Source organism: Corythoichthys intestinalis, chromosome 18, assembly GCF_030265065.1.
Source record: "Corythoichthys intestinalis isolate RoL2023-P3 chromosome 18, ASM3026506v1, whole genome shotgun sequence".
NCBI classification, from domain to species: domain Eukaryota; kingdom Metazoa; phylum Chordata; class Actinopteri; order Syngnathiformes; family Syngnathidae; genus Corythoichthys; species Corythoichthys intestinalis.
The window spans coordinates 47973572-47996339 of record NC_080412.1 but is presented as its reverse complement, the minus strand read 5'-3'; the positions used below and the strand labels follow the sequence as shown (position 1 = coordinate 47996339).

Genomic DNA, 22768 nt, shown 5'->3' with positions numbered 1-22768 from the left:
CGCGCGCGTTCTCCCTTTCCATTTGTCGGGGACGAGCCCGGAGCGTGGCGTGCGCGCGCCTGTAGCAAGATGGCCGCCGAAGATCTCCCGTCCGAGTTCGACGTCGTCATCGTGGGCACAGGTAAAGTCTCCGACCGCACGCCACGCCACGCCACGCCGCTCCTTGGTCGTGGACGGAAAAGCCGGCCGCCGCGTTTGAATTCGGACAAGCGCCCTCCGTTAGCTTTCGGCCTCTTTACTTTTGGTTAGCTTGCGGCTAAGAGCCCGTACATCTTCAATGGCCGCTGCTAGCCGTCGGCAAACTGGTTAGCTCGCCCGTAAACGTAGCGTATCGCTCACTACCAGTGTTTGGCTCCAGTGGGCATTTTGTCACGTCGTTAACGCAGTTATCTGCGAGCTCGGAGTCAAAATCGCTGATGCTATGGCGTCGTGACGTCACTGGACGCGCCTTTGTTTACAGCGGCAAACGTGCCGAGGAAGGGAGGGACGCGAGAAGGATTTCATTTGGAAAATAAAATGAACGGACGTGGTCGATGATTCATTGAAAATTTTACGAAAATACATTTAAAGAACACGGTCTGACAATAAAACGCAAAAGGAGCGAGGGGAGGCGTGGCTCAGTGCTAGAGTAGTCGTTCCCCACCCAACCCAGAGGTGGATTCGGTTCTCCCCCCTTGTCTAAGGCTAAGGCTAGGTTCATACCGCAGGTCTTAATGCGCGTGTTTATCCGACACGAGTGAGGCATTAACTTGACGGTCTGAACGGGACAAGTCGCATAGAAGTGGACTTTCAAATCCGACCTGGGTCACATTTTTTCAGAACGTCGCGGCGGTCTGAACTGTCATGTTTCCTAAATCGGAATTCATGCAGCAATGACGTCATCAAAGAGCGACAGGGTGCTCCGGTAGAGGCGCAGCTGTGCGTTAGCGTCTAGCTTGCTTTGAAAACGGCTTTTGGACAAGGCTCGGGCTTGACAACAGTCATAAAAAATAAAAATGGCTTGATGATAAGCCTGAGAATGCTCGGTTTTCTCTCTGCTCTGTATCAGCAATATTTCAAGACCGAGAGTCCTCGGTCGGGGCGAACTGTCCAAATGTGTGTGTCTGTGTGCCATGCACGGACAGTGCGGGCATTCTATCGATCCATATAAACTATTGAATATATACCTAAACGAGCATGCGTAGTGCTTGAACGGTCTCAATGGACAAAGGCAGTCTGAACGGGCACCCCCCAAAAAAAAAAAAAAAAAAAAATCCGATTTGTGCATTAATTCAATTCAATTCAATTTTATTTGTATAGCCCTCAATCACAACAAATGTCTCAAAGGGCTTTACAGAGGCAATATGATACACAATTAAGACCTGCGGTATGAACGTAGCCTAAGTAACCTTGAGCAAGATACTGAACCCCACGTGTAGGTGGATGGGGATGTAGTGTAAAGCACCTTGAAGGTGCATGGGAAAGCATAACTCCATATATACCAGGGTTGACTAAATCCGGACCTCGGTGCCACTTTTCCTGTCGTGTTTTCCATGTCTCTCTCCTCCAACACATCTGAATCAAAATCATCAGGATCATTATCAGGCTTCTGGAGAGGTTGTTGATGACATCATCATTTGATTCAGGTGTGTTAGGGGAGAGAGATGTGGAAAAATCGACAGGAAAAGTGGCACCGAGGTCTGGATTTAGTCAACCCGTCCGGAAATGGGCAATTTGGGGGTGACTTTTTTGCAAACTCATTGGCTGACTGTCAATCCATTTGAGAGGGGAGGGGCAAGGCGTATTCACGAAAAGAAATAATAAAAGTAATCGTGAAAATTTTGCGGAAGGTCTGACAGAGTCTGTGGTGGCGGCCGCTTGTTCTCGAGCGGGACAACGTGTTCTTCACCTGGACACGTGAGTTCTCCCGCGTACTTTGGGCCGGCGGGCGCGTCCTCGGCCGCGTGACCCGTTGTCACCTTTCAGGAGGAGTTACTACGCGTCCGGATGGGCAAGTTTCACCTTTAACGCTTTGGTGTCGTGGATCGACGAACGACAGGTGAGCCCTCGCCGGCCGCGGGCGCCGCGCCAAAGTTCACGCCGCGCCTTTGTTCCGTCATCAGTCCCAGGAGGAGCGGTCGCCCGACGACCGGGCGCGGAATCGGGCGGGTCTGTTGCGGGAAGGGGAGGAGCCCATCCCTCTGCGTGACGCGGACGCCACCTCTGTCAGGAACTTGCGAGTTTTCTGTTTTGCCAGGTCAGCTTTGCTTTCGTCGGCCCGTCCGCTCACATTTTGACGTATTTTCTTTGTTCTCAGCCAAGACGAGGAGGAGGAGGAGGAGGAGGAACTTCAACAAGAAGAAAAACCGTGCGCAGGTTGGTTGTGAGACAAACATAAAAAGCTGTCATATAAAACATACCTTCTGAAAGATAGGTCGTGTCATTTATGTCACAATTGGCATGCTAATGGTGACATACATATCGTGATCTCTCTCCCACGGGGTGACTTCCTATTGTTTTTGCCTCAACTCGGGTTCATTCTGCGTCACTTCCTGTCAACTGTGACGTTTCTGCGCATCGTGCGTGTCACAGAGTCAACGGAACCAACGGCCCACGTGCGGCAAATCGAAGAAGAATCACCCGCAGGTTAGGATTTAGCCCTCCTAGTAAAGTCGGACACGAGACATCCGTTTCCTCCTCGCGGGTCGCCCGCAGAGTCACCGGAGCCGTCGGCGGACGACGGCCCCCGAGAAGATGAGCGCGCGCCGGCCGACGGCCACGCGACCGAAAGCGCCGACGGATCGGAAGTCGGCGGGAAGAAGCCGAACGGCGCGCTTTCGGGCCGCGCGACGGAAGGCGGCGACGGATCGGAACTCGGCGGGAAGAAGCTGACCTACGCTTACCTGCTCAAAGAAGGACGCAGGTTCAACATAGACCTGACGTCCAAGGTAACGCGCTGCGGCGGCGGCGGCGGCGGCCGGAGTCTCACGCCGGCGATTTCCTCTTCTTCAGTTGATGTACGCTCGCGGCTCATTGGTGGACCTGCTCATCAAATCTAACGTCAGTCGCTACGCCGAGTTCAAGAACGTCACCAGGATCCTCACTTATCGGGACGGCGCGGTGGAGCAGGTGCGCCTCCGGCCGGCCGGTGCCTTCCGGGCATCGGCACGCTAGCTCAAGGGAACGTCCGGGCCCTTCAGGTGCCGTGCAGCCGGGCCGACGTCTTCGCCAGTCGCCGGCTGTCCGTGGTGGAGAAGAGGAAGTTGATGCGTTTCCTGACTTCCTGTCTGGAAGAAAAGGAGGAGGAACCGAAAGGTGAGAAGCCGCCGCGCGGTCGGATAACTCGCGTCAGACGCCGGCTCCGCCTCTTTTCAGCCGACGTCGGTCGGACCTATTCGGAGTACCTGCGCGAGCGGCAGCTGGGCGACAACCTGCGGCACTTTCTGCTGCACTCCATCGCCATGGCGACGGAGGACACGCCCGCCCCGGTCGGCCTGGCTTCCACGCGCCGCTTCCTGCGCTGCCTGGGTCGCTACGGCAACACCCCTTTCCTCTTTCCCGTCTACGGCCTGGGCGAGATCCCGCAGTGCTTCTGCCGGTGAGGAGGCGGGCAGCCGCGCCGTGCCGCGCCGCGATGAGCCCGGCCCGTCCGACCGCGTGCTTTTTATCCCTCAGGATGTGCGCCGTTTTCGGGGGCGTCTACTGCCTGAGGCATCCCGTCGACTGCCTGCTGCTTGACAAGAGCGCCGACAGGTAGCGCGTAGACCACTTAAAACAAAAACCCGGTCTGCTGCTGCTTTGATTGGGAAAATTCATTTCAGGTTTTTCAAAACGTATCTCGTTTTGGATCCAATTTACATCATTTACACATCCGAAAAAAGCCGTGTTTTGAATCCGAGCCAATGACGGCTTCCTCTCTTTCTCTCAGATGCACGGCGCTGATCGACGGGCGGGGACGGCGAATTGCCGGCGGTCATTTCGTGCTGGAGGACGGCTTTCTTCCCGAGCGGGCCTCGGCCGGCAAGTAAGACGGCCCTCCCGCCCGCTCGGCCAAAACCGTCGTTTGACGGCGGCTCCTCCCGCAGGTCCGTTTCCAGAGGCGTGCTCATCACCGACCGCTCTATTCTACCCGGCGACCGCCACCAGGTCCGCCCCTCTTCCGTCTCGGTAGGAAGCGAACCTCCTTCTTAATCTTGTCCTGCGCAAAGGTCTCCCTGGTGACCGTCCCTCCGGCAGAGGCGGGACTTCCCGCCGTCAGGATGGTGGAGTTGTCGCCTTCCACTATGACGTGTGCGCCCGGAACATGTGAGTCCGTTTCAAGTGCAATTAAAAAAAAAAAAAAAAAGCAGCCCAGCCGTCACGTCCGTCCTGTCGCGTCTCAGATTTGGTCCACCTCACCTGTCCGTCGCAACTGGGCTCCGCCTACGAAGACTTGTCGCCCGTGGTGAGCGGGATGTTCCGCAGCGTATGCTCTCCCGAGCGAGGTGAGTCCTTTTAAAAAAAAATAATAATAAAATCCGGTGCCGCTTAGTCACCGGGCACGGGTTTGTGCGCCAAAGATTCCCGTCCCGGCATCCTGTGGGCATTCTACTTCAACGCGGACGACGGCGGAAGCGAGGAAACGGACGCCGAGGGCTCGCCGTCTAACGTCTACGTGTGCTCGGGACCCGACGGCGAGCTGGGCCACGAGCGCGCCATTAAACGGGTAACGTGAAAACATTTCAATGGTTGCTTAGAAATACTGAATAGTTTGAGCAAAAAAGTTCCTATCGAATTTCAGAAACTTTTGTAATCCAATGGGATCCGCACCGGTCCACCAGTGCCGGCCCAGGCCATTTGGGGGCCGTAAGCAAAATAATGCAAAGGGGCCCATATTTTTGGCCCACCATTTCGTCACAGTGTACTGTGAAACCCATACATGCAATCCAACCCATACGTCCATATTTTGTATATCAGATTTTGTTGCACTGCATACTTCAAACTTCTCACCCCATATGATTGTCAGTACTTACAGTAGATAGCGCCAAACATTTTTCTACAAGAGGAAAGAAAAGTTATGGAAGAACTTTTTTTTAAGCTTGTAATCAAGTATCAAAACTCACAAAAGTCAAAGCAAACTGTAGTAAACAAAATAGAATATAAATTAAACAATTGCCAGATTGGGGGGCCCCTAGTGTTCAGGGGCCCTAAGCAGCTGCATAGTCTGCCTATAGGCTGGGCCGGCCCTGCGGTCCACTAAACTTCATAAGCGCTTGGCTTGTACTGTTGAAAATAACACAGGGTGCCTGTTATCCTTGTAAATGCACGGAATGTTGACAGGCTGAGGCCATCTTCCGCAAGATTGTCCCCGACCAGGACTTCTGTCCTCCCGCGCCCAACCCCGAAGACATCCTGTACGACGCCGGCGAAGACGTCGAGGCCGCCGACCAGCAACTTCAGGTCGAGGAGTGAAGTGCATTATGAGCTTTGGAAGAAAAGCCTTTTTTTTTTTTTTTTAAATTGATGCCAATTGAATAAAAAAAAAACTTTCTGCTGATTGACACTTGTTGGAGCCATTTTAGTCATTAGCAAAGTTGTGTTCCTATTTCAGTATTGGTCACTCATTGTATTTTGGAAAGATGGCGCCCCCTTTTTGTAGTTGATGGTACGGTAGCTGCAAATGGTGCACTAATCAACTGACACCTATCAGGTGTGTTTACGTTACAGGTGTCAAAGCGATTCCAGAAAGGGGTGCAGGTTTGTTTTCCAACCAATGAGATATTTTACATGTGTAATCAGTTCAACTTTGTCAGGTGCTGCTTGTTTCAGCAGGAAGTTCATTGGTTAAACTCTGTGCGTTATCGGTTGGAACAAAATCCAGCACCCACTAGGCCCTCTCTGGAATCGGTTCGACACCTGTGGTTTACATGGAAGCGAGAAGCCAGTTTTGTTTTGGACACAAGACGGGGAAGCCACAGTTTTTGACCACCTGAACATGTTTAATACACTTACAAGACATATGACCATTTACAAAACTTGCAATAAGAAATCCCTCACCGTTATTTGGATTGTGAACAAGCTTGGAAACACCTGAATCGTAACAACTGGATGATCAGAAGGTGCGTCTGGAATTTTAGACGCCCGGCTACCTGGTAATCGAAAGCCGGCACAACACTAGTAGAGAGCCCATTGGGGGGAAAAAAAGGCACAGCGACAGTGTTCCTTTTCGAACAACTTTATTGCGGTCTAGATCCACTTTTACAGCCTGCGTCCGCGACGGCCTCCCTTTCTGCGCGTGGAGTCCGACGGGATGGGCGTCACGTCCTCTGAAATCAAAGCGCAACATTTTAAGGCAGGGGGTGGCGACGGAAGACCGAGAAGCGTCCGTCTCACCGATGCGTCCGATCTTCATGCCGGATCTGGCAAGGGCTCGTAGGGCCGACTGGGCTCCCGGTCCTGGCGTCTTGGTGCTAAAAACAAAAGATGTACACAACCGCGATTAGCCACATGACGAGGTGCGGCCAAATGCAAGAATTTGGTTTGCGCCACATACCGGTTCCCCCCGGTGGCCCTGAGCTTGATGTGCAGCGCGGTGATGCCCAGCTCCTTGCAGCGCTGCGCCACGTCCTGCGCCGCCAACATGGCGGCGTAGGGGGAAGACTCGTCCCTGTCCGCCTTCACCTTCATGCCGCCCGTCACGCGGCAGATGGTCTCCCTAAAAGGGAAGAAAGCTCTTAGTCGAGAGCGGTCCGAAAACAGAAAAAGCGGTCCGTCGGCCGGCCACTCACTTCCCGGAGAGGTCGGTGACGTGCACGAAGGTGTCGTTGAAGGAGGCAAAGATGTGGCAAACGCCAAAAACGTTCTCGCCTTCGGCCACTTGAGGCCCCAAACTGATCACCTGCTCCTCCTTCTTCTCTTTACCTTTGCGTGGCGCCATGGCGTCTGCCTGCCACAAAAACATTTACGGTAGGTACGAGGTCAAAAGGGGCGACGCTACGTAGTAGGCTTAAAAATGACACATCAGAAAACAACACCTGATGAAATTTTCTCCTGCCAGTTATGTCAGAGCCAAACTACAAGATATTGAAATATTTGCATAGTGATTCTATCTGACCGTGAAATGTGACGCCATTTTCGAAGATGGCCGCCCCGTTATCTGACGAGATTGACAATCAAATTGAATGTTTATACATCAAAGGCGTCTTCAAATGGCCAACGACCGACAGCCGCAAAAGAGAAATGTAGCGGACGACGCCATGTTGCGTGACGCCATCAAAGTGGTGGGAAAGCTTGAGGTAGCTTTCAAAGCCAAACGTTGGCTTCTATGCCATTTTCAAGCGACGGCGTCACAAGACCGACAAGCGGAAGGCTCGGTAAAGACGCGTATTTGAATGGAGGTGAACGACGGTAGCGACAGGCCGTCGGCGTCAAAAGCCACCAAATGAGCGGACAAACACACACCATTTAAGGCCTAAACGGAGGACGATCATTTATAAAATGGGCACGGGGCGGAAGAAAATGTCGATGGCTTACAACCAAGCAGATTGAAGAGGATAGAAAAGCGAAGTAAGCTCACCTCAGTGTTTAGCTTCTCGGGATGGAAGTAGAAAGAAAGAGAGAAGCGTTTCCGGGGTTAAAGTTGGCGCCGAGACCTGGCGGAAACCGTCGCTTCGCTTCCGCTCCCTGCTGGCAGGGAGGGTCAACTGCGCTTCAATAGCCTCCTTACAGAGAGGATTTCACCATTCTTGTTTTGATCAGTTAATTCAATGAGTCATCCCGGTGAATTGCAATCATTTGTAATAAAATATCAACGGAAAGGAATGCCCTAATATCAACAGGAACTATAAATAGGATTTGCCTATATATATATATACACAGTGCCTTGCAAAAGTATTCGGCCCCCTTGAATCTTGCAACCTTTCGCCACATTTCAGGCTTCAAACATAAAGATATGAAATTTAATTTTTTTGTCAAGAATCAACAACAAGTGGGACACAATCGTGAAGTGGAACAACATTTATTGGATAATTTCAACTTTTTTAACAAATAAAAAACTGAAAAGTGGGGCGTGCAATATTATTCGGCCCCTTTACTTTCAGTGCAGCAAACTCACTCCAGAAGTTCAGTGAGGATCTCTGAATGATCCAGTGTTGTCCTAAATGACCGATGATGATAAATAGAATCCACCGTTGTGTAATCAAGTCTCCGTATACATGCACCTGCTCTGTGATAGTCTCAGGGTTCTGTTTAAAGTGCAGAGAGTATTATGAAAACCAAGGAACACACCAGGCAGGTCCGAGATACTGTTGTGGAGAAGTTTAAAGCCGGATTTGGATACAAAAAGATTTCCCAAGCTTTAAACATCTCAAGGAGCACTGTGCAAGCCATCATATTGAAATGGAAGGAGCATCAGACCACTGCAAATCTACCAAGACCCGGCCGTCCTTCCAAACTTTCTTCTCAAACAAGGAGAAAACTGATCAGAGATGCAGCCAAGAGGCCCATGATCACTCTGGATGAACTGCAGAGATCTACAGCTGAGGAGGGAGAGTCTGTCCATAGGACAACAAACAGTCGTACATTACTGCACAAATCTGGCCTTTATGGAAGAGTGGCAAGAAGAAAGCCATTTCTCAAAGATATCCATAAAAAGTCTTGTTTAAAGTTTGCCACAAGCCACCTGGGAGACACACCAAACATGTGGAAGAAGGTGCTCTGGTCAGATGAAACCAAAATTGAACTTTTTGGCCACAATGCAAAACGATATGTTTGGCGTAAAAGCAACACAGCTCATCACCCTGAACACACCATCCCCACTGTCAAACATGGTGGTGGCAGCATCATGGTTTGGGCCTGCTTTTCTTCAGCAGGGACAGGGAAGATGGTTAAAATTGACGGGAAGATGGATGCAGCCAAATACAGGAACATTCTGGAAGAAAACCTGTTGGTATCTGCACAAGACCTGAGACTGGGACGGAGATTTATCTTCCAACAGGACAATGATCCAAAACATAAAGCCAAATCAACAATGGAATGGTTCAAAAATAAACGTATCCAGGTGTTAGAATGGCCAAGTCAAAGTCCAGACCTGAATCCAATGGAGAATCTGTGGAAAGAGCTGAAGACTGCTGTTCACAAACACTCACTGAGCTCGAGCTGTTTTGCAAGGAAGAATGGGCAAGAATGTCAGTCTCTCCATGTGCAAAACTGATAGAAACATACCCCAAGCGACTTGCAGCTGTAATTGGAGCAAAAGGTGGCACTACAAAGTATTAACGCAAGGGGGCCGAATAATATTGCATGCCCCACTTTTCAGTTTTTTATTTGTTAAAAAAGTTGAAATTATCCAATAAATGTTGTTCCACTTCACGATTGTGTCCCACTTGTTGTTGATTCTTGAAAAAAAAATTAAATTTCATATCTTTATGTTTGAAGCCTGAAATGTGGCGAAAGGTTGCAAGATTCAAGGGGGCCGAATACTTTTGCAAGGCACTGTATGTATGTATATGTATATGCATATATGTATGTATATGTACATATGTATATATGTATATATGTGTATATATATATATATATATGTATATATATGTGTATATATGTGTGTATATATATGTATATGTGAATATATATATATATATATATATATATATATATATATATATATTAGGGCTGTCAAAATTATCGCGTTAACGTGCGGTAATTAATTTTTTAAATTAATCACGATAAAATATTTGACGCAAATAACGCACATGTCCCGCTCAGACAGTATTCTGCCTTTTGGTAAGTTTTACAGCAAGGCTTTTTGTGCTGTCTAACAGCGAACTCTTGTGGTCGCTTTGCGACATGGTTTATTGTTGTCTTGCCAGTTCAATATGGCTGCAGGACGTCTCGGGCTGACGCCTACGTTGTAATGTTGTGCTTATATGATCCTTGGACAAGATTTGTCCGTAAGTATGGTTGTTGCAAATAATGCACATATTATGTTAGTAAGGGAAATGTTATATTTTTTGTATGAGACGCTTTTTGTTTATGTTTTGTGAACCTGTATAGCGTGCTAAGCTAACGTTGTTGCTAATGCAATGCTTGTGTACTTTTTTTTGGTAGTTTTACGACGGTCTAAAGAGGACAATGGTTTGAGGCCATTTTATTAAAAAATCAGATGAAAAAGAAAGAAGTCTGATTATTATGGAGTCGTTCACTAGCTGTCTAGCTTTGGAAAAAGTAGACACTACGGAGTGAGGACAGCATAGACAGATTTAAATGACAGTAGAGTGAAATGCCCACTACAGTCCTTGTTTACCGTATGTTGAATATATATATCCATCTTGTGTCTTATCTTTCCATTACAACAATTTATTTTACAGAATATATATATAATTTACAGAAAAATATGGCATATTTTATAAATGGTTAGGATTGCAATTAATTGCAATTAATTACGATTAATTAAGGTTTTTTAAGCTGTAATTAACTCGATTAAAAATTTTAATTGCTTGACAGCCCTAATATATATATATATATATTTTTTTTTAATTTATTTATTTTTTTTTTTTTTATTAATTGAATTGTTTTGTTTACTTACACTGTAATTGTATTTTGCACTTTGGTCTTGGACTGTTGTCGTGTACCTATAGAATATTTGACAAAAAAGCTGATCTGAACTCGACTTGGAAGTGACGCAAAATTGATAGGACGTGACCTGGAAATTCCTGGAATAGAACCAAAATGAATAGGAGGTCACAGGGAAATGTCCCCCAATAAACAGGCAGTGACCCCAAATCAATTGGAGGTGACCCGGCCAAAATGTAACAGGGAAAGGCCTCCGTATTGGTCCAAAATCCCTTCTCTAGGAATGTATGGAAACACCATGTGATGTATTTCGTGGAACGAGGAATCCTCCAAAAATCACATCGACACATCTAGTTTTCATCCAGTTTTTTTTAATGGAATTTTTATCAATTTGACAACACCGGAGCACAGCGCAGGAGAAACACGTGCACGTTCTCTCCTGCTCGCATCATGTTCACTTCCTGTTACGCAGCGAGCATGCAGCCGCTGACACGTCACGACATTGACTCTTTTTTTTTTTTTTTTTTTTCTGGGGGGGGGGTGTACATTTTTCTGTGTCATCACTTCACCTGAGAGACATAGCACATTTAGCGTCCCTCCCCGGTCGAGTTAGCTCAGAGCCCACTCGACAGCCGCTTACAACGCTAAAGCTAGAAAATAACCCGCTTCTCGTCCGTCGATCCGACGTCGCCGGCTGGCGTCCGATCGAAACCGCGGGAAGATTTCCACCGAGCGCACGCGCGAGAAGATTTTGCTTTCAAAGCAGCTCAAGCCGACAAATAAAAACAAATGTCGCAGATTCGCCGCAAATAGGGTCGCGGGAACAACCGGCGTATTGCCGGTCGTCGCCGAAATCGGGAAAAAATCAAAACAAAAAAAGCTCGGGTGCGAACGAGCCCAAAAAGTCACGTGACAACAAAGCTCCAAACGGCTCCAAAGTTGCTGGTTAAAGTTAAACGCATGCAATTGATAGCGCAAAAATACTATGTACATATACACGCGCAGAGGAAAAAGACAAAGAAATAGCCAATCGACGGTCAAAGCTCTAAAATCGGACGAACGAGCTAAAAAGACGTCAATGTTTTGTGTGTGTTTATGTAAATTATTACTACGTCGAGTTTGTTCGACTCCGTCCGTGTTGTGGGGAGGAGCGGGGCCCGGAGGCGATAGACCCCCGAGCGGGCGGAGTCCAAGCGTGTACGGAAGCTCGCGAGGTCGGAGACGAGAGGAAGCGTCTGGATGGAAAAAGAAAATTCTGGGCGCGCCTCCTGCCGGTTACTTGGCAACACGCACGCACATACACACATCCACGTACGCACCGTTCACTTCTTGTCTCTTTACATTCACTAAATATACATTTGTGTTTGCTATGCTAAGCTAAACTAAGCCCCCGGCCACACGGGGGCGCCGTGACACGTGTGGTGAAGGCGGGCGTCATATCAGTCACATGACAATACATCAAGGGGGGGGGGGCTGAAGAAAAAAAAATGAAGTAAAATTAAATAAGGAGTCATTGCGATAGGCCGGGATGAACAATGAAGCGGTCGTCGCGTTTCGGCCCCGCCCTCGGCTCCTCCTCTTCACGTTTGTCCGCGCGACCGGCCTGCCATCAATCGGTCGTCAAAGCGAGCTCATCGGAGGACTTCCCGCGCGGGAAGTTAGCTATAAAAAAAAAAAAAAAAAAAAAGAGGGAGTTGGCGACGAGAACGCTTGTTAGCGAGCGGTCGCGCCTCGTACTTGCTGAGCGTGGACGGGGAGCCCGAGCGGTGGAAGTGGACGATCTGCCACTTGCCGTCGCGGCGGTGCCACACCCTGGTCTCCTCCGACTGGACAGTGCGCGGCGTCCCGTTGCCGTCGATGTACTGGGTGACGCGGATGTACGCGATGCACGCCGCCTCCTCGCCCACTAGATGGATGTGAGGGTTCAAGATGGTGGTGTGGACCGGCTTGCTGTTCTTGGACCACACTGCGTGCCCAGATCACACACGGCGGTATAGGTTTGCGGTGAGGAACTTTATGGTCTTTCTCGATGGAAACCCTGAGCCAAACCGACAGGAAATGGGAATGTACTCACAGTTTTCAAAGTAAAAGCGATGGAAGTCCAGGCCTTCCACGAGGTTCCCCAGCGCCTCGGGTTCGAACGCCGTCACGGCCGGGTCGCACATCTTGCTGAGGAGAAGCGTTTCAGTCGCTTCCCGCGGGCCGGGCGCTTTGGCTACAAAGGCGGTACTCACGTGTAGCTCTCAAAATCGCCGTTGCTGATGGCCTCGATGAGCATCTCCGTCACTTTGATGATGTCCTGCTTTCTCACTGACGCGCACAAACCAGACAAAAGCACACGACGTCACCGTGGCGCGGCGGTCCGGCTCGCCGACTTTCGAGCTACTGAAGATCGCTCGCCAGAAGTGTCGTGCGTGTTAAAGGATAGGAAAACCGTAGCTGAGCCGGACTGAATTGTGAGCTAAGTAGCCAGCCCGTTCGATGGATTTGACCCGCGACATTGTTGTTTGTCGTTTGTGGTTCATTTGACTGTAAATGACACTTTATCTTTGAAACAATTTTCTTATGTATACAACTCCTAGCAAAAAGTATGGAATCAGCAGTCTCAGACGAGCACTCACTCAGACCTTTTATCATGTAGAACAAACTCAGATAAAAAGCTTGAAAAAAAAATAATGAATGAGTTCAAAAGTGCAACTCTTTAGCATCCAGAAGCGCTAAAAGAAATGAATAAAAAACATTGTGGTGGTCAGTAAATCTTACTTTTATGGAGCAAGTGCAGGGAAATTAATTCTGTATGGAATCCTGAGAAACAGAAATAACAATGAAAAGACATCTCTAGTATTTAGTAGCACCACCCCTGGCTTTTATGACAGCTAGCAGTCTCTATTCTTGCAGTTGCCATATCATCCTTGCTGGCCGGAGCCTCGCTGTGGACCATTTCTTTTTCAATTTCCACCACAGGTTTTCAATTGGGTTAAGATTTGCAGGGCATGACTTTGACTGGATGAGTCTTTCTTTAAGGAATGCTCTAACAGTTTTAGCTCTGTGGCATGATGCATTGTCATCTTGGAAAATGACATATTTTCAATTGAAGGGATAAGAAAGCTGTCTAAAATTTTCATGTAAACTTATTGAAGATTGAACCACAGTGCCTTTGCCTGACATGCAGCCCCATATCATCAAGGACTGAGGGAATTTGGATGTTTTCTTTGGGCAGTCATCTTTGTAAATCTCACTGGAACAGCACCAAACAAAAGTTCCAGCATCATCACCTTGTCAAATGTCAAGAATCTGCATTGGACAAGGTGATGATGCTGGAACTTTTGTTTGGTGTTGTTCCAGTGAGATGGCCCATCTTTTTCAAGCTTTTTATCTGAGTTTGTTCTACATGGTAAAATGTCTGAGTGAGTGCTCGTCCGAGACTGCTGATTCCATACTTTTTACTAGGGGTTGTAAACAAACACACACACACACACCCGTACCTCGGGTGTCCTCATCTTCGATGGTGGTATTTGTGCTCTCCGACGACTCCTGCGACCGCAGGAAGTGCGCGTTACTCGACGAGAAGTTGTTAAGGACGGGTCGACGGCGGCGCCCGATCCCCCCTCACCTTGACGCCGTCCGTCTTCTTGTTCCCGCTCTTTCCTCCTGCGGCGTGCGCGACCACAAACACGGACAACAGCGACAACAAAGTCATGAACACGGCAAGCAGCGCCACCGTCTGGACCAACGGCCACATGACCTCTTGCCCTAGCTAAGCGATATCTATACCAAACACGCGACTATTCTCGGCGCTCCGGCAGGTACTCCGAGATCTCGGGAAGAAGGAAAAAAATCTGATCCGAGCTTGTGAAAAAAGTCCACCGTCGAACGCGTGCGGTCTGGCGTGACGAGACGCCTGCGAATGCGCCAACGGCTCCGAGTCTGATCGGAGTCCGCATTTAGCAAACACTTGACACCGGACATTCCTCGAACGTCACACGAGATAGCCGACTGCGGGCTCGACCTCGGTCATGTTTGCATTGGGACTAGTTTCGGAACGGATCAATCCTCTGGGAATGGCTGTGACGTTTGGGCCAGGGCAGGATGCGGGTCCGGGACCGGCAGGTCCAGGATTAGGAAGAGCACTTGGATGAAGTATTGGGCTACGGCTGGGATCAAGACCGGGACCTGGCCGGGTATAGGACTAGGACTAGAATCAGACGTAGAAAAGACCAAATCTTGGACTAAGTCAGTGTCACGTCAGGACTTAAACCAGACCGTGTCCAGAAATGAAATTACTAAGTACGATAAGACCTCCGGGACCCAACGGCGGCTAAGAATAGACTATGAGGGGATTGACATATGAGCACAGCTGCAAGACGGCGCAAATGTGATAATGGTGTGTTCGCTAGCGAGCTAGTCTACCGTCTGTCAGCACGCAGGTCAAAGGCGAGAGGAGAATCTGCAACAGGAGGACCACGACACGACGGAACGGTGAGCAAAATTTGGTCGCGAACCCACCCGAGAAGTTGCGCGTGGCCAACATGGTGGTCAAGATGGCTCCCTGCAAGGACACGAGTACGGAATGAAGGAGATGAGAAGTCGGTCGAACCGAGAAGGATATCCCCCGGCCCGTCGGACGAGCCTACCTTGAGTTTGCGTCGGGCGTTAAACTTCTTCAGACATTCCACCGTCTCCTGGCGATGCATGCAGGACGCCACCGTGGAGCGGTGCTGCACGCAAAGACGTCAAAACGCAGGTTAACGAATCGGCCGGTTAATCGGTTAACGAGCGCACCGGGCCGGAGGCGGCTCACCGAGATCCAGGGGTGTTTCAGGGCCTCCGCGGCCGAGATGCGTTTGGACGGATTGATGGTCAACATCTTGTTGATCAGATCTTTGGCCTCCGGGGTCACCGTGTCCCACTCGGGGGAAGGGAACTGCCAACGACAAGCGGGACGCGCGTCAGGAAAAGGCGGGGCGGAAGGCGGCGGAGACCGGGGCGGGATCCCGTACGTCGTACGCGCCCGCTTTGATCTGCTGATACAGGCGGTGCTGGTCTTCGTCCCAAAAGGGAGGGTAGCCCACCAGGAGGATGTAGAGGATCACGCCTGAGGGAGGACGGCAAAAACGCAGGAGTGAGGAAGACGCAAAAGCCGGGACGCCGCGGAAACCGCCGAGTACCGGAAACGGACAATCGAGGACGCTTCTGAGGAAGCCCGACAAAAATAAGAGGCCTAAAAACACACGACCGAGGACGCCGACAACACAGTTGAAGAAACGTACGCCCCCCGAGAAGACAATACACACCTGAGGACACAAAAGACACACCCCGGGAGACGGGACACACCTGAAGAGAGAAAACAAGGAGACAAGTGGAAGAAAGAAAGAGATGAACAGAGAGAACAACATCCACAGAGGAGAGGAGAAGAACAGGTGAGGAGTGAAGGAGCCATGGAAAAGGTGGCGTGGCGCGGCACAAAGGAGACAAGGCGGAGACGATCGGAATCTGACCGCAGGCCCAGAGGTCCACCGCCTTCCCGTAAGGGTCCTTGCGGAGAACTTCGGGGGAGAGGTAGCCGGGAGTGCCGGCGAAGCCTGAGAGCACGGGCCAAGCCTTAGCGGAACAGAACGGCAGTCGCCAGACGGCGGAAGGGCGGAGCTTACCGAACCAGGCCTGCTGTTCGCCCTCCACTTCGATGGCCAGCCCGAAGTCGGCCAACTTGACGGCCGCCCCCTTGGACTTGGAGGCCAGCAGCAGATTCTCCGGCTGCGCGACAACAAGCGTGCTCGCTAATGGCGCTAACCCCTAACCCTAAACCCTGCGACCGCCCGCCGACTCGCCTTCAGGTCTCGGTGGACCACGCCCATCTGGTGACAGTGAAGCACCGCCTCGAGAATTTGTTGGATGCAGTGGCTGTCGGTACAAGGGAAAAAGCCGCCGCGTTAAAGCCGCCTGTCGCCGAGCTTCCTTCCCGCTCGCGCGCTCACCTGGCGTCAGCTTCGCTGTAATACTCCCTGGCGACGATGTCCTCAAACAACTCGCCGCCCGTCACCCTGACGCAATAAGGTAAGGGTCAGCGCAAGGTCGGAAAGGCGCCACGGTCGGCCCCGAACACTCACAGGTCAAAGATGAGGTAATGGTGAGCCTCCTCGGAGATGCTGTCGTGAAGACGCACTGTAACCGGGAGGGAGAGAGACAGAGAGACCAAGCAGGAGCGCTAATAGTCATAACGTTAACCCCAGTCCAAAGTTGTCATAATATTGCAAGTTACATCATAAATTGGCTGCTAACATATACTGTAGATAGAGTGCTAAACCACCTTCAGTCTCATATTTTTTTCCTCATAATATTACTTTTTTTCTTGTAATATTATGACTTCGTAATAGTACATAAAGTTGTGTCACGTGATGACTCCCCCCTCGCCCGTATATGTAATGTAATCTGATGATTTTTTTTCTCGTAATGTGACGATTTTAATCTCGTAAATTATGGTTTTATTTCTCATTACGTTGTCTACCCCGCTCAAACTGCTGCCCCCGCGACCCAACCGCGTATGAAGTGGCAGATGATGGATGGATAATTACGACTTACATCTTGAACTTTTTTCTCCATGTATTACAACGTATGACTATTATGACTTGATTCTAGTAATATGCTGACTGACCATGCAGTTTTTCTTTCTTTCTTTCCTTTGCCCTCCCTAACACTCCGTTCCGTCGAGAGACGAAAAGCGGATTTGGACGTCGAACGGAAGGTTAAGCCAGGGTGGTTGCGGACCGCCAGTGTCCTAGGCATGTGTAGGCGGCCGGCCGGCTGGCCGGCTGACTGACTGACTGGATGGTTGGCTGGCTGGCTGGCTGGCTGGCTGGCTGGCTGATGCTCCGCAGATACCGAGGAGGCTTACGTAACATCGCACGGTGTGCGTGCGTTGCTAGGCAACAGTGTCTTTAGGTGAAAGCATCAAAAGCCTTCTGACAACACACATTGGTGCAGTGTGTAGGAGTGTTTGCAGAGAAAAATCTAATTGTTTTTCTCAGAGAGTGCTTTTAACACAGGTGCGTGCGCGCGAGTGGGCAGCGGCCTGCGACCCGTCCGCTTCCGACGGCCGGCCATTTATACTGGCAAGCGCTTGCGTGCGCTCGCTCAAAATAGGTTGGAAAAGTTGATGCAAATGCAATCAAACTAGGTTTTGATCCATGTTATGATCCATTTATAAACATGTTTATATACTGTATGTTCCAGTTTTTATAAAAGGGAAGATTCTGTCACTTCTGTATTTCCTTTAAAGGTGGAAACCCGTGCTGCGGTTTGATTTGAATTTCATTTTAATAATAGGTAAGAGTGCTAGCTCGCTATCATTTGGCCCGTTCCTCTTCTAATGTCGGTCACGCGATGATGATGAATTATGGATTCCCTCATCCGTAATTCATTCTCACGTTCATAATGGATCATCTCCCCGAGCCTTTTTGGCATTCACCCGGGCGCTCACCGATGTTGGGGTGCTTGAGCAGGCGGCAAATTCGAGCCTCGCGGTCCAACTTTTGATGATCTGACACAGGACGAAAAGAGTTTCAGGGCGCGTTAAGGTCGGGACCCGCCCCGCCGAACCGCCTCTCACCTCGGGCCGACAGCTTCTTGGTGTTGATGATCTTGGCGGCGAACTCCTGACCCGACAGCACCTTCACGCAGCGGCGCACCACCGAGAAGGCGCCCCTGCCGGAAGCCGCGCATAGTAAAGCTTGTACCGTTTGAAAAAAATGAGATGGATGGAAAACCGTAGAAGGGTCCGTTTCCAACGAATGGCGAATCGTAAAAAGAACCGACGTGTTTTTGTGACCCGCTACTGAGCTGACGCTCCAGTGTAGTTTCAGCTGCTCTTTCATGCACCAATTACGTTTTTCTTTTTTTTTTTACCATGTCCATATCGGTCTCAAACCTGCGGGTATTTTGCCATCCAATTGTAGCATTCGTGTTGCCCGTACCCAAACTTTGAGACATGTTAATTCAAACGAATTGAAGAATCCATTTTGGGGGTAAAATCAACTCAAAAAGCCACGAGTTCTATAAAAAAAATTTAAAAAAGGATTCGTTATCAATCAAATCAAATCATTGAAAAAGAATGAATTCGGTTCAATTTCTGGTGACCGAAGCACCATACCGTTTTACACTTCTTCCGTGCATTAACTTTTTTTTGCGGTCACTACAGTGGAGTGGACAGCTATTGCCACTTTGAAGAGCAGTTAACTGTATGTATTTATGGATTGACAATAAGGCAAATGACTATATTTTTGGTCATTTCAAAAAATTGAAATTTTAGCAATTGTTAAATTATTTGAACCCTTTATTGATTTTTTTTTTTTTACAATTTAAATACAGTGTTCATCAAAAACTAAAAAATGGCATTAATTAAGGAATTTGGTCGAGTTCAACGATGTTAGGAAAAAAAACATCAGTCGTACGGGTGAAATTCTGGAACCACTGGTTGAACATCATTCTTTCATTTTTTCTTTGACAATGCAGAGAAAGAGAAAGCCAAAGGTCGTAGCCTGAAGGATTTTTGTCAGGAAGCAAGAAAAGAAATGAAAAGAGAATGATCCCGAATTGGAGTGAAAGATCCAAAGGAAAGAGCTCGGCCGGCCTGCACCCATGCACGACGGAGTAAGGGAGCAAAGTGCAAACTAATGAGGGAGCACGGATGTTGCCTATTTTCATCCGTGAAAAAAAGGAAAATGTCTGCTGCTGCTGCTGCTGCTCGCTTTTCCACAGTAGACACCCACACGTCTTATGTAAGAGACCTGTGCGAAGGTGGTGAGTGGGATGAGGTCAGAGAGGCAGGCGCTCCGTTCGTTCGTTCGTTCGTTTGGCTCGGCTCGGCTCAGCTCAGCTCGTTGATTTCACGTTCTATAATGTTTTAGCCTTACAACGTATACCTACCTATACGCTAGCATGCACGCATGCAGCGTCTATAAGCTAAGCGCATGGCTTTCGGAAGCAACTTACTTTCCCAGCTCCTCGTACAGTTGGTACTCCTCGGTGAAACGAGTACAAATGACCGTTGCCATGGCGACCCGGGGTCACAGGAGGACGGCAAGACAAGATGACGGACGGATCCGCGAAGAATATCGGCGGCGGCCGGCGAGAGGGAGACGCGTTTGCCGGGCGCGGCGCGGCGAGAAGATGATGAAGAAGATGGAGAGCGGCTCCTCTCCAGGTTGAGCTCCCCGCCTACTCGCCCCCGCCTCCCTCCCCCGAGCTCCTCGGCCAATGGCGGCGCGCGGCGCGGGCAGGGTCGCCATGGCAACTGCCTCCGAGGCTCCGCCGAGCCACATTGCAGCAGAATAGTCCACTCTGACCTCGCCCGCGTGCTGCTCCGCGCGTCACGTGATTCTTCCCGAGCGAGCGGGCCTCTGTCACGTGACCGTCACGTCGTGACCTTCGCGACGGGTCGAGCGAGCGCTTTTCCTTCCACCTTGACTTTTTGCCGCCCCCTGCTGGCTGGTCACCTGAGCTCTTTGCGGACGCGGCGGTTGCTAGAGAGCGTTCGAGTCATAGTATCCGTCTTTGTTGTACTATAAGAATTAACTTGTACTTCAGGCATAGGCGGAGTTGGACTTTTGAGGCGGGGGGTGGGGGGGGGGCACAATATGTTGATGACCCCAAGGCGCAGTGTCAGCAATAAAATTAACTTACAAGAATATTTATAATAATAAGTTGAAAATGAGCGTTTTTTGTTTCCCATCATTCTAGAGGGAAATTCCAAATCAGGCTGCTTAGGACAGCTATACTTTTCGCCAAGATCGTCATCCATTGAATATGGTACGCCCGCCGGTGACGTGCCAATGGCGTTACCCCAGTCAAAAATCGGATCCCCTGGGCGGAGCCAATGCGCTGCACTGATTTGCTTGATTTCCGTGTTTTGGTGATGTAGTTATCGACGAGGTTTTAAAACATGGCACATCCATAAAAAAAAAAAACTTTCAGTCGTATAACGTAACATACGCACTGAACGTAAAAAAGGCAATGTTTCACCGTTTTACTCGTAGGATGACCTATAACTGTTATTACTGTAATTCAAGTCCCATATGGAGTTTCTCCAGTATAATACACGTTGATGTCCAAAATATATAACTGTGGTTCTTTTTTGGCTTCAACTCATTGTTTAAGTCGACATAACTCATAAATTAAGTGTGTGTGCGCGCTCCCGCAGCCAGGGGACACCATTTTTGAAGGGGGTAACTACATTGGCAAGACACCTTTGGTGGCTCTGTTGTACAATTAGCGTCTTTAGTGGGGCAAATTAAAACTCCGCTCACCATTTTGACGATGGTCTCTAGCGTTTAATGGTCCACATTTTTAATCCTTGGTTCTTGCTCAGTCGTTGTTCACTTTTGAAAACTTCGGTTTGAAGAAAAAATACGTATATCCATATCCTTGCCTCCTCGGTCCTGGGGTGGTTTTGGCTAAGCAAAGCAAACGACTGTCTATGGTGCTATTGACATGATCTGTTTGAAAATAAATTTTGACAAAGTATCTTTTTTTGTTCATTTCCTTTATTTTGTTGTTTTATTGCTTTACTTTTATAGACAATATTTTACCGAAAAATTCTTAATTTTCAAATCATATACTGTATTGGAAAGGCAATTACACTTTTTGGCCACCGGGGGCTCTGGCCCCCCTGAAAATCCGCTTATGACTTCAAGTATGTGAAGTTGCCAGTGCTTAGTTCATGTATTTTTGTGTACTTCTACATCAGGGGTCTGCAAGTGCGGTCACGGAGAGCTGCTCTCCAGCTTGTTTTCCACGTCTCGCTCCTTTAACACACCTGACTCAAATCATCGGGATCGTTATCAGACTCCTGCTGATGAGCTGATCATTTGATTGAGATGTGTTAAAGGAGGGAGACATGGAAAACCAGCTGGATCGCAGCTCTCGAGGACTGGACTTGCAGACCCCCGTTCTACATCAATTGCGTCAACTTGTACAAGAACTTAAACTACACGTCCACTTGTAATAGAGGTACATGCACTTGCAAGCTTAAGTGAACTTCTGTGTACTTATAGACCCTACCCACCGACGTCACAAAACCACGTGCTCGCTGTATGGATCCGCCCACTTGTCCGTCATTTTGTCTCTGTATTAGCATTGGTTTCAATTGATCGAGGAATTTAAAATGCATTTCATGGAAGACCCGGTGCTTTCTGATGCCGTAAACTCACTGGATGTGTTGCATAAAAGGCGTTATGTGGAAAAGCTTCGTTCTATACAGTCGCCAGATCCATATTTGATGCCCAAATCGATGTTTTTCGACCCACTGTCTTCGCCCTGTCTGCCTACGCTGATATTTACAATTATCTTGTCCACACAAAATCAGCCTATTCTCACGAAAATTTGAAAAACTTCAAGAGCTTGGAGGCTTATAAATACTTCGTTGCTGGTTGGGTGAAACAGGTCCTCGTCCACAAAAATTCGGCTGGAATCTATCTTGTGCTTGGAAAGGTGAGTTACGAAATTTTCAATTCAAAATCTTTTGTTATTGCTAACATCCACTGTCAAGTCTAATGTATTTCATGTCGTTTGTCAATGGAGTTAAGGCTTTTAATGTTTATATGGTTTAGCGATAGCACTCTCACTACATACCTACGTGTATGTTGTCGGCGATTAGCCTAGCAATGATCTTAATTGTGGTTATTTGTCAGCCCAAAACCCTCTAAGTATATCTTAAATGCATCTTACCGGATATAAAATGACTACTACATAGTCTGTGGTGATTTTTTGGTGCCCAGTTTTCACGTCGAATTGCAGCCGTCCATTTCGCTCTCCTCTTTGGATCCCTCGGAATACGTTAAAACTTCAAGTCAATCTTCTCTGTTAGTGCAACCAACAGCCACACACGCCTTCACCATTTTGATTATTAATGTTAAGGAGCAGAAAAACACGCCGTAAATAGGAGGAATGTACGTAGCCGTAACAGGTTAACACTATGTTTTGACGGACAATTGGGCGGTACCATTCAGGAGAGCGGAGTTGTGACGTCACGTGGGTAGGGTCTATACCAAGTACTTAAATGAGTCCGTGTACAAGTATGTGAAGTTGCGTGTACTTAGTTCATGTATTTCTACAACGAGTACATGTACTTGCCTGGACCCATACTGCAAGGACTTTTACTTTTGTGTACTTATTAAAAAAAAAAAAAAAGTATGCTTTCATTTATTTGTACTACAACTATACTGGACTGTCTCAGGAAATTAGAATA

At 48.7% G+C, this 22768-nt stretch overlaps 3 protein-coding genes across 4 annotated transcripts; 1 reads left to right on the top strand and 2 right to left on the bottom strand.

Annotated features, from left to right (window-relative positions):
- The first annotated feature begins 16 nt into the window (after positions 1–16).
- On the top strand, positions 17–5521 carry chm (CHM Rab escort protein). Its single transcript, XM_057821445.1, has 17 exons — positions 17–121; positions 1830–1896; positions 1966–2038; positions 2103–2236; positions 2297–2355; positions 2572–2625; positions 2695–2927; positions 2992–3108; positions 3180–3294; positions 3355–3577; positions 3655–3732; positions 3908–4003; positions 4065–4125; positions 4188–4284; positions 4362–4463; positions 4539–4684; positions 5299–5521. Exons 1-17 carry the CDS (start codon positions 70–72, stop codon positions 5428–5430), a joined length of 1839 nt encoding a protein of 612 aa, XP_057677428.1. The 5' UTR covers positions 17–69; the 3' UTR covers positions 5431–5521.
- Positions 5522–6177: 656 nt separating this feature from the next.
- rps14 (ribosomal protein S14) lies at positions 6178–7700 on the bottom strand. Its single transcript, XM_057821447.1, has 5 exons — positions 7535–7700; positions 6747–6904; positions 6512–6673; positions 6352–6428; positions 6178–6284 (listed from the first exon to the last, which is right to left on the bottom strand). Exons 2-5 carry the CDS (start codon positions 6893–6895, stop codon positions 6217–6219), a joined length of 456 nt encoding a protein of 151 aa, XP_057677430.1. The 5' UTR covers positions 6896–6904; positions 7535–7700; the 3' UTR covers positions 6178–6216.
- Positions 7701–10872: 3172 nt separating this feature from the next.
- camk2a (calcium/calmodulin-dependent protein kinase II alpha) lies at positions 10873–19734 on the bottom strand. Of its 2 annotated transcripts, XM_057821097.1 has the most exons (18): positions 19516–19726; positions 18134–18228; positions 18005–18064; positions 16635–16689; positions 16503–16568; positions 16356–16428; positions 16179–16281; positions 16026–16109; positions 15528–15622; positions 15329–15451; positions 15162–15245; positions 15034–15076; positions 14141–14178; positions 14013–14061; positions 12762–12837; positions 12602–12696; positions 12265–12493; positions 10873–12189 (listed from the first exon to the last, which is right to left on the bottom strand). In XM_057821097.1, the coding sequence occupies exons 1-18, from the start codon at positions 19575–19577 to the stop codon at positions 12186–12188; spliced, it is 1434 nt and encodes a 477-aa protein (XP_057677080.1). In that variant the 5' UTR covers positions 19578–19726; the 3' UTR covers positions 10873–12185. The 2 variants fall into 2 exon arrangements, with proteins under 2 accessions (XP_057677080.1, XP_057677079.1); XM_057821096.1 differs by having other exon boundaries at positions 16026–16281; positions 19516–19734.
- Between the last annotated feature and the right edge of the window lie 3034 nt (positions 19735–22768).